Below are 16,880 nucleotides of genomic sequence, written 5' to 3'. Positions count from 1 at the left end.
GCCTCATAGGGGTTTCCTCATGGGGGGAGGGGGCGTTTACCTATAAAATTTTTGCTATAAAAATGCATACATAAAGAATAGTAAAAAAAAAAGTTATACTAATAGTATCGCATTATAAGGATTAAGTTCTTTAATATTAACAGTTATTGATTTAAAATCCTTTTGTACTTTCGAAAATAAGTCCTAAAAGTTTCCAGTTTTGTTAAGGCTTTAAAAATAAATGAAGGATCTTGAATGCTTCATTTGAAAGACCAAATTTTTGTGAAAATGAATCGAATTTTGAGGAATAAAAAAATGAATAAGTTTGGATTTCAAATCAGATTTATTTAAAAATCTTGTAAACTCAATAAATTCAGATTTAAACAAAGATCTTTGGTTTGAAGTATCTACAATATAAATAATGTTAAGGGGGGGGGGGGGGGGGGGGGTAGGGTCTAACGGGTATAAAAAAACACCATTTTCACGATTTTTTTCTAGAGCTATCGTTCAAACAAATGTATTCAAATTTTTTGCATTATACAAAGCATTGTTAAAAGAACATTTAGTAATTTTTTCGTAGAAAAATATTGAAAAATGAGCCGGTGACGGAGCACTTTCGGAGATGCCTTTTAGAAAACAGGATTTGCGGTGGACACTGTATCTCAGCACAGAATCATCTGAAGTCAAAAAATCAGAGCAAAATAGTTTTAATAGATGTTTTTCTGGACCCCAACGTTTTTATTTAACTTAAAAAAAATTTTATGAAATTTTTGTGGCTGTTTGAAGTAAAAACTACGATTTTTCACAAAAAAATCCGCCTTTTTTCACCTCTAAAATCTCCCCAAAGTAAAAAAAACAAAAAAGAAAAACGTTGGGGTCTGGTATTTTATATGTAGAAAATATGTTCCAAATTTGAAAAGAATCGGATAAGTAGTTTTCAAATGACGATGTCCACGGACTTTAAAAATGTGCTTTCGAGAAAAACGCGTTTGAAGTTTCTGCTCTTGCTTTCTTGCAGTATTAGATAGGAGGAGATAAAGGCCTATAATTTCTACAGTTTTGCTTCAATTGACTTGAAAATTTGACACAACATTCTTGAAATGTTTTACAATAAGAAAATAAAAAAAAATAAAAAATCGATTTTTTGAAAGTGTTAGACCCTACCCCCCCTTAAACATCAAATCAATGGAATATATTTCCAGCTAAATTTTCCCAAACCTGAAAATTAAGTAGGTACAAGCCATTCTATCAACAAAAAAAATATCATTCACTAGTTTACAAAATTTAAAAAAAATTGTGAACTTGATTGACTGACCAATATTTTTAATGTGAAATCGGGCGCTGAATCCGAAAATGAAATTCAAAAAAATCTCAGTAGAACCGATTTTGAGTTATGCTCCAATTATGAAATTTCGGAAAAAAAAAAGTTCTTGTACTTAGATTAAAATATCTCGGACGGCATAACAGTGATTTGAAATACCTCTTTTGCATATTGAAGGTGAATAAATTTTCTATCGATCATCTGTAAACTGTTTTTGCGTATCATCAACAGTATTGATGTTATACGTAACTTTATGATAGAAAAAATTATAAAAAACGTATTTTTTTAGAGAAAATTTCGTTTCAGCTTAAGTTTAAGACTCGATGGTAGCATTTAAAAAATCTTATTTTCTACTGCCCTTAAATGTCAATTTAAAACAAATATTTCAAGCGATTATTTATCAAAATCGGTTGAAAATTGAAGAAGTTATGGCAACTTTACCATAACATTATTTTTGTAGTTTTTAATAATTTAACGAACCGCAGTACACTTATCACAGTATAGGAAGAATGACACATGGTAAATCTCACTCGCTCCAAGTCAAAACTATTTATTAGCTAACCAGAAGGTCACATGCCAAATTTCAGGGAGATCTGACCATAGGGAGGGGTGGCTTGAGTCATAAAATTGAATAAAATTTTAAGGTGTTTTGCCCGAGAGGAACGAAAAATATTGGTTTTTCATCAATAACTTGATTTTAAATGTTAATACGAGGCTAAAACTTACGCTGAAACGAAATTTTCTCTAAAATAATGCGTTTTTTATAATTTATTATATCATAAAGTTACTAATATAAACAATACTGTTGATCATACGTAAAATTAATGTCCAGATGATCGATAGAAAATTTATTCACCTTCAATATGCAAATTATGTCATTATTAAAATGTTGAAAAAAGATTTAAATCAAAATTTGGATTTTTATAGAATATTCATTTTTGACACCAATGCAATTTTTTATTTTAATTCTGATTCTGAATTCTGTATTTTAAACCGGAATTCTTAATTCCTAATTTAAAAAATAAATTTGAGTCTTTGCGAAATTTGGGCATTCGATTTAAAAGTTTACAACCCAAAATCTGGGCAATATCAAGTCACATTTGGGAATTCTTGAAAATCAGGAGGAAAAAAAACTTGAAAAATTGTTGTTTTTCATCGAAAAACATTAGCAAGTTTATTTAAGAAATTGTTTTGGACGTGAAATTCATAATTGTGATCACGCAATTTGAATTTTTCTTTGATTTTGCAAATTAAGTCAAGGATTTGGGCAAAATACGGGAGATCTGGCAATCTAAGTGAGTATAATCTAATTAAAAACTCGATATTAGGGGCTAAGGACTGTACCCAAATTTCATTCCCCAACATCTTTTTTGAATAACTTTTGATAGCGATTTTCGAGTACAGTCTATCAATATCTTTCAACAAGTAAGAAATTTTTTTGAAAAACTGTAGTAGAATTAATCAATTAATTAATCTTCTATTTCTGTTTTTATATTTGCGATTCAGTATCCAGTTAAGAATTCTTGATCTACAGTTCGAATCATCATTAAAATATGGAAATGAAATGCTGTTTTAAAATACTGGTTCAAATAAGATTTTGAATTCTATTCAAAATTAGATTCATGGTTTTTGAAACTCATATTCATTTTCAAAAGTTAGATCATAATTATTCGAATATATAAAAAGAAAATAAAAATCCATTTAGAATTTGTCTTTCATATTCAGACTCAAAGTAACTAAATTATTATGCAGAACTCAAGTTTCTAATCCTTGGAAACGTCAATCCAAAATTGAAAAATCAGAATCACAGACACATAATTCAAAATTCATAATCAAATTCAAATTCGCAAGTCCGATAAATTGAAACCCAAAACATCAGAATTCAAATTATAGAACTCTTAAGAGATGGAGGGCTCTGAAATAAATTTCACTTCTTGATCTTGAATATGAACTCAGAAATCATTTTTTTAGTGCATTTAAGAAATCGTATTGAAATTCGGAAGACACGAATGCCATACAAATGGTGTCTCAAATAAAATTAAAATAATAAATAGTATTGAAATTCGGAAAATTTAAATTTGGAATTCAGCTTCAGAATAAATAATAAAAATTCAGATTCAGCTAATAAATGGTTTAATATCAAGGTGACTATAAATTGAATCACAAGAATAGTTGAGGAATTCAGATCACAAGAGATCGCAGATTTTCAATTTAAATTTTAAATTAAATTTCAACATTTTAAATGCTATTCAAAAACAGTTTGTGTTCACAATTCATACATACACAAATATATTGAAAATCAGTTTGTATTCACAATTCAGCTGAATATTGAGGTTTTAAGTAGAATTTGAGTTTATCTTACAAGTTTTGTGAAATAAAAACAGATCATTCATAAAAATTTCCACAGAATTTTAGCTAAGCAATTGTTTTTTTTTCTAAATATTTGCTGAAAAAGAAACATGTCATTGCAAGGATAGAAATCCGCATTGAATTACATGTTTTTAAGTGTAAATTCTTTCAATTACAAATTTTTCAAAAAACCAAATTACAAACCAACATCCTTAATATGGATCCAGATAGCAAGAATCAGATTCTTGCGGAAAATTTTAGTCTCATAATTATTTCGAAAATTGGATTTATTTTTACCAATAATTGATATTTATTTTTAATATACTCAAGAGTATGGTGGTTTGCTGTTAATTTTTGTTTATTTATGCGTTCAAAATGCAATTTTTAAAGCAAGTTTTATGAAAATAATCAAGAATGGTTTTCCTGAAGCCTAAAACACGATTCTTTATCTGCTGTTAAGTTGAAAAAAAAAATCAATTTTTTTTTATTTTTGTAGAGAAATTCCGTGGTTTGACCAAATTTGTCCGGATATTGCCCTAATTTTTGGTCCAATATTCCGGATTTGACCGGCCCGGATACGTGTCGTTAAAAATGTTGGCAACATTGAGCTAACCATTATAAAAAAAAATCGGGACCAATTTTCAAAAGCTACTATTTAGTTTGAAAAACTAATGCCTAATGTTAAAGAACATAAAAGAGAGTAATCCAATAATACCCACTAAAAATTTCATGTTTCTTTTATTAATGCATTGTTTAAGCGAAAAATATCTCAAGAAAACAAATTGTATTATTATATTATTTATTATTTTTGAGGGATTATTATCCCTTGGATCAATAATTCCATAAGTTTTAAAAGTTATCCTAGCCGTAATGTATTAAATAAACTTTTTAAGCTACACTTTACTAAAGTGGATAAGATTGTTTTTTTTTTATCGAAGTTCAAAGCCGGACTCATCTGGGTTTACTCTATGACATTGCACCATGATCTTTCGCTTTTAACTCTGATTTGTGTTTAATTATTTTGTAAAATTTCTTCAAAACTTACAATTTATCCTTAAAAAATTTTATATTCATGGATGGACTAACGGAAAAAAAGAGAATTTTTTGCTATGTGAATCATTAATTTAGAAGTAATATTCCAAATCACCTGTTAAATTCAATGGCATTGACCAAAAAAAATGGTTTTGAATCATAAAAAAACAAATCATTTATTCAAATAAAGGCAACGCAAAAGGATTCAATTGAAGGATAAGGTGGTGTTACACTGAGGATAATTCAGTGTTTTCGTTTATTCATATGTTTGGTAACATTTTATGGAATTCCAACTATTCTTCAAGCTTTCGAAAACTAGCGCTGAAAATTCAACCAGAATCTTATTTTTCGACACCCAATTTCCTGTGTTTCCATGAAGTAGACAAGCAATTCCAATATCCTAAAAAATCGTATTCCTTTGCAAACAAAGATGATATTCTTGTCGAAAACTAAAACTTTTGGTTTCTAAAACTAAAATTCTATGTCGAAAACTAGTTCATCGAGAGGTTCTAGTGAAAAGACAATCAACATTTTGTTTTGAGACTTTTGATTTTTATTGAGGTGGAGAATTAAGAAGAAATGTCTGATTCATAGAACCAATTGAGATGATTTTTTTTTGTAAATTAATTTATTTATGGTTTTCTGACAAAACATACTTTAACTGTCGAAAACGAGGTATACAACACTGTAAGGGAGAGTGGGGATACTTGATCCCCTTTTCTTATTTTTACCATATATTTTTTGAAAATATTAGCAGCTCGCACCCTTTTACATTTTCTGACAGCGTGTAACTTCAAGTTTCAATGCTCCGAAAATAAGAACAATACTTGAACCTGTAGATAAACTACAAGCATTTTCGTGGAAGTAAAAATATTTCGAATTTTTTTAATGTTAAGGGAAACTTGATCCTCTATTGAAGGAGACTTGATCCTATATTAAGGAAGCCCTAATCCTTAGAAAAAAAAAATCAAACAAAACCCAAGACAGAATGTCAATTGACTATTTTGGTCATGTCTGTTCTCATTTCACAATTTAAAACTGACAGAAGAAGAAAATTCTATAATTTTGTCTCAACGCTATTTTCTATACCTAAGAGAAAATTTATTATATTGACACTTTTCTCCAGACAATTGATGGATAAATATTAGTTATTGGATGAATATTAGAAATCTCGTAATGAGAAATGATCACATTCAATTCAGAGGAAGAAAATTCCGTTTTTGACTCTAGGGATCAATTGAACCCATAATCACCATTTTAGAAAACTTTTTCTGGAAAAAGTTGAGAGTTTTCCATTGCTCTGAAAAAATGGTATTATGAAGTTCATATTACGCTCGAACGATTGATATATTGGAACAAATATTTTGGTTATATTTTTTTCCATGTAAGGAACATTTTAAAATGATGAAAAAAGATCTTAAAGTCACCTTTCGTAAAAATTTTCAAACAAAGTTCAATTACTCAAAAAATTGTTTTGTTAAAATTTTTTGAGCTTAAAGTATTGTTGTTTTGCTCCATTTAGCACATTTTCCTAGAATATTTTATCTTAGTAGGACATTTCAGTTTCGAGATATTGCTAAGGAACCAAGTATCTCCAGGGATCAAGTATCCTCACTCTCCCCTAATCATAACAGTGATTCTGTTGAACGGGATGTCCCTCTGAAAAGATTCTGTTTAAAACACTTAACATACATCATTCGAGGATATGATGGCTGGTCCTATTCTACAATCGCAAAACTCACCAGCTCTCTGGAAGAGTTCTCGGTATGAAATAGCCGAAATTCAATACCATGGCTATTGGTATAAAAGACTCTAGCTCTAGGGGAGAATGAGGATACTTGATCCCAAGGGATACTCGATACATCAGATATATCTCGAATCTGGAATGTCTGACATAAATCAAATGTTCAAGAAAAAATTGCAAGATTGAACAAAAAAACAAGCCTGTTATCTAAAAAAATGTTAAAAAAAATTTTTTTTAAGTTATTGCACTTTGTTTGAAAAATCTAAAAGAAATGAGTCTTAAAGATCTTTTGTATTCCTTTTAAATGTTTTCCACACGACAAAATAATAAGAAAAATATTTATTTCAATATGTCAATCGCTAGAGTATAATATGAACTTTTGAAAGCCATATTTCCAAAACAATAGTGAACTTTCAAGTTTTTCACGATTTTTTTTTTCCAAGGTGTATGCTATGGGTTCACTTGATCCCTCGAGTCCAAAAAGTTATACTTTTCATCTGAATGGATGTTCAGCATTGCTAAGCTCAAAATTATCAATTTTTCCCCAATGACTAATATTAATCCAATAATTTCCTGAAAAAAAAAAGAACTAAAGAAAGTGCTTTTATCTAAAATTGGAAAACTGCGCCTTACAGTATGCAATAAAAATAGGGTTGTAGGCAAACTTTCAGAATTCTATTTGTCTGACACTTATAAACTGATAAATAAAAACTTATATGGTCAGAAAAATCCTCGAAGAGATTCCTTTAACTTAACACTAAGCGTACATCATTCGAGGATATGGCTTGTGATATAGCTCAGTTGGCAAGTCTGTTGTCTCCTGAGCCGATGTCCGTGAGTTCGAGCCCAAGAGTAAACATCGAACACAGTTGTACCGGATAAGTTTTTCAATAACGATCCGCCAACTGCAACGACTATAATCGAAACAAAAAAAATTCGAGGATATGATGGATAGCATCTTACAAATGCTAAAACCACTTACCCACATAATGTGTACTATGTATGCCGTGATCGGAATTGATCTCATAACCGTTTGCTTAGAAGACTTGAACGATATCCGCTTAGACACAAGTGATGGCAATCTTTTGATTTTGCACGATTTTTTTTTTCCAAAATTAAGGTCACCCTTATTTAAGGATCAAATTTAATCTCCTTAAATAATCAAATCTCCTGTAACTTTCAAAATATAACAATTTTTTATTCCCACGAAAACGCTTCTAATTCATCTACGGGTTCATGTATCCATCTGAATTTTACAGCATATAAACTTGAAACTACACGCTGTCAGAAAAAGGAAAGGACGACGATCTCCAAAATTTTTCCATAAAGATATAATGAAAATTAGAAAAAAGGGATCAAGTATCCCCATTCTCCCTTATTGATTACGCCATGGCACGGTCGCTGATAAAACTTAAAAAAAATCTAAATTAACTCACCCTTTCTTCCTCGCGAATCATCTCGGCGATGCCCGGTTTGATTTCCAGATCATCCGGATGGCTGCTACTGGTAGACATACTGGACAGCGACGACAGTCCGGCCATATGATCCAGGGCCGGTGGAATCGGGAACGACCCTAACGGATTGTTAGCCGTTGCACCGGCACTCGACGAGGCCCCACCCCCGATCGAGGACGGAGTTGGTGGGATTGGGGACGGTACCTCCAGTGTGTCCGGGGTACTATCGGCGGGACTACCCACGCTGCTGCGTTCTCCGGAGGGCCAACGACGCTTGCGGACATTTTTTGGGGTGGAAGCTTGCACCGTGTCCAGGGCTACGCGCAGGGGCCAATCTCCGGAGGCGGCTGCCGCAGCAGCAACGGCCGCTGCCGTTGCCATTTCTCGTGAAAGGTCTCGTGGGAAGTCACGGATCGAGATTTCTCGGGTCGGTTCTCGATCACGGGGGGCTCTCGGCTTTTTGGCCATCGGATTGTTGTTGTTGCGAAGGTCTGTTTCCCGAATGGTTCGAGCTTCAATTTTGATGCTGCCGGTGGGGCTGTCATTGTTTGAACCGGACTCACTTCCATCTTTTGCCGACGGGCCGGTGTGCTCGATTTGGTTTAGCTCTTGATCGCCGTTGACGTCCGCTAGGCCGCGGATTCGTAGCATTTCGGCTATTTTGAGAAGTGGGCCGATCTGTTCCTGACTCACGTTGATTTCGCCTTTGTACATGAAATCGACTATGGCCTTGAGTTCCGGCCATTTGACGTCTCGCATGATGACGATGGGATGCTGACAGGGGTTTTCGTGGAACAGCGTTTGAAAATAGGGACTGCATGCCGAAAGGACCATTTTGTGGGCTTTTATCGATTGTCCGTCGCAGGCCAAAGTGACATCTACGAAGGATTCGTTCTGGAGCAGCTGATCGAAAACACTCGTCAGATTGGTTTGGTAGTTATTCCATCGCAGGCAGAATTGCTGATTCTGGTTCAAGGTTGGCTTCAGCGGGGTATCGGATTTATCCAAGAGGCTGTTTCGCTTGAAGGTAGCACTGGGTAAGCCGCTGGTTGTTGACGGAACCGATGCCGGTCGTCTCTCGACGTGGTCCATTTCGGTCGGGGACGACGAGGTCAACAGAGGTGGGGTATCCGAAGGCATTTTGCTCGATATTTTTTTGGTTTCCACAATTGTTGAATTATCTCTTAATGATTATGTGCTATCAAATGTTTCACCGATCCATGCTTCACGCGATTCACGATTGGAGCCCAAAATATGGCATCGTCTGTCCCCGTTCTAATCAAAACACACTAGCAGCAGCAACGATTCACCACTAACACATCCACATACACACCGAAAGCAGCAAGCATGGATTGGAACGGATCGAATCGGAACGGAGCACAAAACCGGAGCACAACATACAAAGAGCACTGACTGCTGACTGACGATTCTACACTTCCTACTGACACTTGTTCGGTGTGTTTTGTTCTCCTACTTCCGCTCTCTGGGCTGCTGTCTCTGGGTCCAGGGCGTTTGATTTTGGTCCTGTTCCTGGTGTGGGTTTATGTCAGCGTAGGGGGTGGGTTTAGGTTCTAAATTTCACAACACCCTCCACGACCAGCTGTGATCAGCGTCGTGAGTCTATCAGTGGCGTTTTCCACCATGTGATTATTGTGACGCACGCTGGATTCTTTAACTATCGCAATTGGTAGTATTTTCTTGAAATTTTACTCGAAAATAAACAAATCTCACAATTCATAACAGTTTTCAGTGTCTGAGACGACCTCTTCTGTATTTCACGACTTCACTTGTTTCCTCGCCACATTCAACAGTCTCTTGAGAATGGTACTTATGATTTACCGTATTTTTTCCTCGTCTTCGGGCAAGCAGTGTCACACCGTTTGAGTTCCAAATTCAGCACATAAGGATTTATTTATTTATTTTACACTGTACACTTCAAGTTTGTTCCCGTCGTAAAACAGCAGCTAGCATTACGCTCAACTTCCCGAGTTTTTTGGTCACTACTTAATCGTATTTTAATGATTTTTTCCTTCGGTTTTGTTATTCGCTTCACCCAACCCGCCGCTTTTCTGCGTTGTTGTTTAGCATTCGCTTTACTCACATTTCATTTTCATATTTCCTAACACAGCATTTAATTGCCGAATTCTCATTTTTGGTAATTATAATTACCGAAAACTTTCATTACTTCCACTAAAAGGTTTCTCAACGTGTGCTTCGCTGCTAGCCGGGTTTCTTCTTTCCTTCCCCTTAGACTTTGACTCTGGATCAGCCGTTTAGAGGAAAACTTACGGCTTAATATTTACGCTTCACCTTGGCGTGCTTGCCGTGCCGTCGTCGTCGTCGAGCCACGCCGTGTGTACCTCGTAAGTTCGCTCTCTCGCAATATTTACTTTTATTACTCAAACAATAAAAATTATAAATCCATCCAAACAATAGTGATTTTTATTGCTTGATGTTGTTTTTTTTTTCTTCCCGCACTTTACACTCACTCGTCTCGTCTCGTTGCGAGGCTTGCACCCAGGTTTCTATATCTCTGTTACCCAGTATCTGCTGCTGCCGCTTTTTGCGTTCCTCGGTGTGTTTTGTTTGCCTTCAAAACCGCGCGCTCGCACTTGAACAATTTATTTTTCCTACTCGCACAACGGGTAATTATTTATAATAATCATCTGTAAAGACCCGGCACAGTAAAAAAAGAGCTCACACACTCCAACCCACAAACATCAAGCCGAAACACCCCCAACAACATCTATCAACTGCACTTTGTTTGGAGTTCTTGTGTTTGCCCCCTATCTATCTATTGTGTGTGCAGCAGCTGCACTTGTTCGTGTCGTACACTTTGTAGCACTGCTACTGCCGCTGCTGCTTCTGCTGCTGCTGTTCAAGAAGAGCCGCCAACCGTCATCGTCGTCAGAAGAACTCGCTGCTCATCAACTAGGAGACTACCCGACGCAACGACATTCGAAATCGTACTGGAGCAGGCCGCGAACTGGTCGGCTGACTCGCGACGACGACGACGACGACCAAGACGGGGCTACACAGTCAGTAGGCTAGGTATTGTGAATGGAAAAAAGACGACGACGACGATGACGATGGTGGCAGCGACCACAAGCACAACACGGTGAGACGGTATCGTCCGACAATGATTGTGATTGTGAAGATGACGATGACGATGATGATAATTACACTGACAAATGATGAATACGGTATACAAACCGCACGCGTGTTCCAGTGGGCGCTCTTGCCACCTACTATGCTCTCCGCAATAAGCTAATCAACCACCACACCACACGATGAGAACGTGTTTATGCTCTTTCTCAGTGAAAATTTTTGCCAAACTGCTCGTCATTTCCATCATTACCACCCTACGCCGGGCGGCTAAGAGAGAAGAACCCCAGACTTATGTATTATGGAGTACGCGTGGTGGTTCTCCCACCAGGTTTATGCTCGCATCAATTCCTTCATCGTTGGCATAACACGAGGCCGATGTTGCTCACTCTCTCAATTGATTCCATCCGAAATTTCCACCGGTTGTTCCATCCAGCATGGATTGGTAAGGAGAGTATGCTGGAGGAAAACAGGTAGGTCGGTGAAGGTATAGCAAAAACAACGTGCTCGGTGGAAATTTTTTGCAACTCCAGTAAATGGCTCTCACTCTCCGCTACCGGTTTGAGAGAGCAAGTTTGTTTCAGGAAAACCCGTGTTGCTAAACAGGATCGGGAAAATCCATTGGATGGATGATGATTTGTTCCAAGCATGAGATAAATTAAAAGGTGATTTTTTTTTATATTTTCAATATCTTATTAGGCTGGAACAAATATCAATTTCTTCTTTTGTCTCCCCCCCCTTCGAAATTTCCAAAAACCCGGAGGGGGAAATAAATAAAGTTTTAAGTATTTCATGGAAATTTTGATAAAAAATTCAAGTATCCGAAAGATGACAAAACCAAAAAAGAAATTTTGGAAGATGGAAGTAATTTCACCATGTGTCTTCTAGATTTTATTGAATTTTTCAATAAAAAAAATTCATTATTTTATAGGTTTTGTGCAATGATATAGCATGCAATTTTTTGCATTCAAGATTTTGTGCAATTTATTCCAATTTATTTGTTTTTCGCATTATTTTTTATTGTCCCCCCCCTCACGATGTTCCAACTCTGAGTGACAAAAGAAGGATTTGAAATTTGTTCCGGCCTTATTTTTTCCATACAAATGCCTTGCAACGTCATCTCCACTTATCAAAAAACTTTGAAAAATCCTCTGGCAAAAAAAACCTAAAGAGCCCTCTTCGGATCGGCTTTATCTTCTCGAGTAGAATTTGCTTCCCCACAGCGGCCTTTTAAGTTTACCCCTGATCCGCTCTTGAGTGTCAATATGACACTAATGGAAGTTTGGCGGCTTGTAACTTCATTCGGGTGCATCCAAATAAAAAAAATCTTCTGGAACCCTCAAAGAATTCTTAGAATCTATAAATTTGCATCATAACTTTTTCCCTAATTCCCCAATCAGACCTTGAGTGTCAATTTGACACTCCTCGCTTAAAACCGCCAAATATATCTCTCTTGTTTCTCAACCAATTATTACAAAATTTATAGTTTTGGTTACCTCGTTGTGTAATTAAAATATGTTTCTCTAAAAATATTTACCTACAACAATTAAATTTTACGTTATTCAAAGTCTAAGAATATAAAATCCTTAAAATCATGCTTCGGAAAACACCTAAAATTAACCACAAAATGCTAAAAAATGCCACTTAGTGTCCAAGAAAGCTGAAGTTAGAAGCTGTGCATTGCACACAAGGATAAATGTTTTTGAAATTTTTTAAATCATTATCCCAAAAATTAAAAAAAAAGTGGTGTGAAAATGGTTCAATTCACACCAGATACATTCTGAAAAGAGGATTGAGAAATTGACATAATTTGGCACATTTTTGCATCTTTAAATTTTCAAAACACGTAACACATAATTTTTGACGAATTTTCAAAGCAGCTAATTTTCGTAAAAAAATTATATTCACCAGAATGCAAATTTTACGTTGAACCTTTACAATGTCTTATTTTGATACCGACAGGTGAGCGAAAACAGACAAAAGCGCGAGCGTTCGTGTGAATTTTTTGGATTTACTTTTAATTTTATTTATCATATTTTTGTAAAGTATCTCAGCGCTAATGTAATTACACCACTAGAATTGGTGTAAAAATGGCTTTCCGGTGAATATAAATTTATTGCTAAAATCTTGCGTTGATATACTCAAAATCCAGTGCAGTTAGATTTAAGTGCAAGAAAATCTGAGAAAATGCAAATTGCCAAACAGTTTGAAAACAGCTACCTTTGAAAATTCGTCAAAGATTCTGAGTTTCGTATTTTAAAAATCTAAAAATATTAAAATATGCCAAATTACGTCAACTTTTAAATCTTACTTTCAAAATTTATCTGGTGTAATTGAAACAATTTTGACGATGATCTACGGTGTTTTTTTTCGAAGCACGTTTTTTTCGGATTTCTCTTCTTAGACTTTGAATAACGGAAAACTGAAGTGTTGTAGCTAAATATTGTCTGAAAAACATATTTGAGTTACATTTCAACATTAAAATTTTTGTAGAAATCTGTTGAGAAAGAAGAGAGATATATTATTTTCAGCCAGAAGTGTCAAATTGATACTCAAAGGACTGTAACACGTAAAACTTTCTGGGACTTCTTCGCTAGGGGAATACTGGCTTGCAGTCTTGTTAAAGCAAAAACAAAGTGTTACAAATATATGAAATTAACCTAAAAAGTTTCGTCTTCTTGTTGAGGTCTACTAGGCTAGTTGTTTGAAGCTGTCTTTTAATCTGTTTTTAAATGTTTACGAATTGGATCGTCATTTGTTGTTACAAAGGTGTAGTGATAAACTCACTGAGATTTTCCTTTCGTGGATAAAATGCGTTTCTCTGGTGTTAATTTCCATCAGCATTGGTATTTTACAGTTATCACTTGTTGTTTTTTTAATTAAAATCATAATGCTTATGCGGATGGAAAGAATATTTTTACGTAGATCCTTCATCGAGTTAAAAAAAATTGCATTTCGCCAAATTTCTTATAACTGAAATATTTGTATTTTTGTTGAATCTAAAATTAAGGAGCATTAATAAAAAGTTGTAACAAGTGATTTGTTTAGCATATTTTTACAACTACATTTGAAAAAACAAATCCTTTCCGAAATTCGAGTATTTGGCTGAAATACTGCTAAACTTTCAAAAAAATCCCTCTCGTAGTCAGAATATTAAGGGCTTTTGAACATTAATTTTATTAATTGCCAGACAAGACGTTTCAAAGAATGCGGCTGATTACTTATTTGAACAATAAGACCCCTCAATTTTACTTAAATTTTAATTATGTATCAAATCCCATACATATCTGTCGAAATTTCATAACTATTTTTAATCCTGCGTTTACATGGCTCTATCGATTGGGGTTAGGCGCAAAGTTATGCCTTTTCATCTACCTTTCTTGGGTCCCACAAGCGAAGCGCACCAACACTAGAGTTTGGAACAATTAAATCAAGAGCTATAAGTGAAATCTGATAACTTGTACTTAAGATGTTTAATACTAAAAATAAATTATACGATTCATTGGATTCCATATTTAAAAACTGCCTTAATAAACATAATCACCATATCCTAAGAGCCTTCCAATTAAATGTAAGTGGCCTTAACGATCCGAATAAATTATATCAAATCAAAATATTCTTGAAAAAATTTCCTGAATCAGTTGATTTATTGGTACTAGGTGAAACTTTGTTGAAGGAAGAAAGAAAACACTTTGCTAATATCAATGGATATCGTAGCTTCATTTCCTGTCGTGCTGACTCCAGTGGTGGTCTCGCTGTTCTTGTCAAAGAATCCCTCATAGTGTCGGAAGTAGAGAACTTAAACATAGACGGTTTCCATTACATATACCTGCGCTTAAAGCCAGGAGTTTCGCCTATAGATATCTATGCCGTTTACCGCCCATCTTTTCAAAACCCACAGGTCTTCTTCGATAAGCTAGAATCCGTACTTGCATCCCTGAAGCCAGACTCCCGATTGTTAATGCTTGGCGATGTTAATATCCCTATCAATCAGGAAAATTATCCTGTTGTTCAACGATACGTAGACCTTCAGAATTGTGTTTCAAACACTCATATAACTCGTCCAGCTATACACACTAGACCAGTGGTTTTCAAACTTTTTCTACTCAACGCCCCCTTTTTTTTTAATTTTTAAGTTCAACGCCCCCTGGTCAAATCTTTAGAAAATCTTAAAAAATGATGATTTAGATCGTAAAAAACCATTGGCTTTTGGCTTTATGTTGAAGTAAGTTGTGAGACTAAGGTCGAAATCCATTCAAATTCATATGAGTCCCTCAGAGAGAAAGAGGTAGAGAAAATTTTAAGTGTAAAAATTTTCGATTTTTATTTAATAATAGACAATTCTTCATATTTCAAACAATATTTCGTGATTTTTCAGATTTTTAGAATTTTATTTACATACTTTTTCGTTAGAAAGAAAAATGCTGATTTTCGAAAATTATATAACATAACAACTTAAATCGTTTTTTCTCAAAATTAGCATTTATGCACTTATATTGTTTTGGCTCCAAAGGCTTCATATTGCTTCAAACTTCCAGTAAACACTTAATTTTATGTAAAGTTTCCTGGACAATCGTTAAACCCTTCATTTGATGATTTTTTTATTTTTCTTAAAAGTAATTTTGTTGCGTGTGGACTGTATATGCGGATGCTTGGGAACTACCACTGATTGGGAAAAATGCCCGCTCCCCTCGTGGGATTGGGCCTCAAGAGACAACCACGCATGGTTGTCTCATCAGTGGAGGCAGATCATTCCGATCCTGCCTAGCGGCCAAGACTTCTCGTTGATCTCGTTCCAATGAGATCGTACTCTTTCGAATATGGCTCTGAAAAGAGCCGATTAATTCCAGCGGCTGGATTCGGGACAAGCAGATGCCGGAGCAAGCACAGAAAACACTTGGTTTAGCACTTCATGTTTCGTTTTATTCTCTCTTGACTATTTAATTTTCTCTTAGATGTTTCTCGGTTGGTGGTTAAATGCAAACTGACTTCAGGCGCATCAAAGAAAGCGCCCATAAATAGGCTAGCGGGAAGCACATAATCACGTGCTTGCGTCAGAAGGAACCTTCTAGAACTTTCTAGCGAGAGCAGCCGTGTTGCTCATTTCGTTCGGTTCTCTCGCGGTTATTCATCGTCGCTCTCTCTTTCTTTAGTCGACTCGTCGGACTGAACAAATTTAAAACAATCATAAATTATGTGTAAATTAAGAAAAAAAAGTAAAAAATAGTATTATTTATTGGTATCTGAATTTGAGCCCTGTTCTAAAGTCATGCAGCATTCACGAGTCTTAAAGTTTAACTCAAATATTAATGACTGAATTCCGGCAATGTTAGTGATAACCGAATAGATTAAAAGTTTATCCATGGAAAATGGCACAATTGATTTTTTGAATCGACTGAAATAAAGATGAACAAATAAGAGCTTAAAACAAAAATTCTCTTACCTAAAAAAAACCTTTCCAAAAATTCTATCACTGAATCACAGATGACGTCTTTTATCACAGATTTTTTTCGAATATTTCTCCTGTTTAGCAGATTTTTTGAGATAATACATTCAAAAGATTATCAAAGATTGCCAACTTAAATTAATCTTTCTTAGTATAACCCAAAATAATCTACCAAAATCTGTGATAATTTAAAAATATCTTTTAGTAAAAGTTTAAGAAAAAAAAAATTGAGATACTGGATCAAAATTTGCTTGCAGCTCTGTAAAGTTATAGAAATTTTAGTCTTGAATCTGATGTTTGGTTCTGAAACGTAATTTCATTGTTTTGCATCAAACTTACTCGTTTTTATTTCAAATCTACGTTGTTCCGTGATTTATGAATTATGAACTCACCGCCCCTCTGAGCACTTCCAACGCCCCCCAAATTTCAAAATTGAGCTCACCGCCCCCC

The 16,880-nt window shown here is 34.9% G+C and overlaps 1 protein-coding gene across 2 annotated transcripts in view; it reads right to left on the bottom strand.

The window, feature by feature from the left end:
- LOC129756412 (protein bric-a-brac 1) overlaps nucleotides 1-10,884 on the bottom strand; it is a 469,121-nt gene extending 458,237 nt beyond the window's left edge. The window contains exon 1 of one of the 2 annotated variants that reach the window (XM_055753285.1): nucleotides 7,862-10,884. In XM_055753285.1, coding sequence (XP_055609260.1) covers nucleotides 7,862-9,019 — 1,158 coding nt within the window. In that variant the 5' untranslated portion in view covers nucleotides 9,020-10,884. The remainder of the gene's footprint in view (nucleotides 1-7,861) is intronic. The other variant, XM_055753284.1, reaches the window with a different exon arrangement.
- Nucleotides 10,885-16,880: the final 5,996 nt, after the last annotated feature.

The sequence above is a fragment of the Uranotaenia lowii genome, chromosome 3 (genome assembly GCF_029784155.1).
Source record: "Uranotaenia lowii strain MFRU-FL chromosome 3, ASM2978415v1, whole genome shotgun sequence".
NCBI lineage: Eukaryota > Metazoa > Arthropoda > Insecta > Diptera > Culicidae > Uranotaenia > Uranotaenia lowii.
The sequence above is the reverse complement of the archived record's forward strand: the minus strand, read 5'-3'. Positions and strand labels throughout refer to the sequence as shown.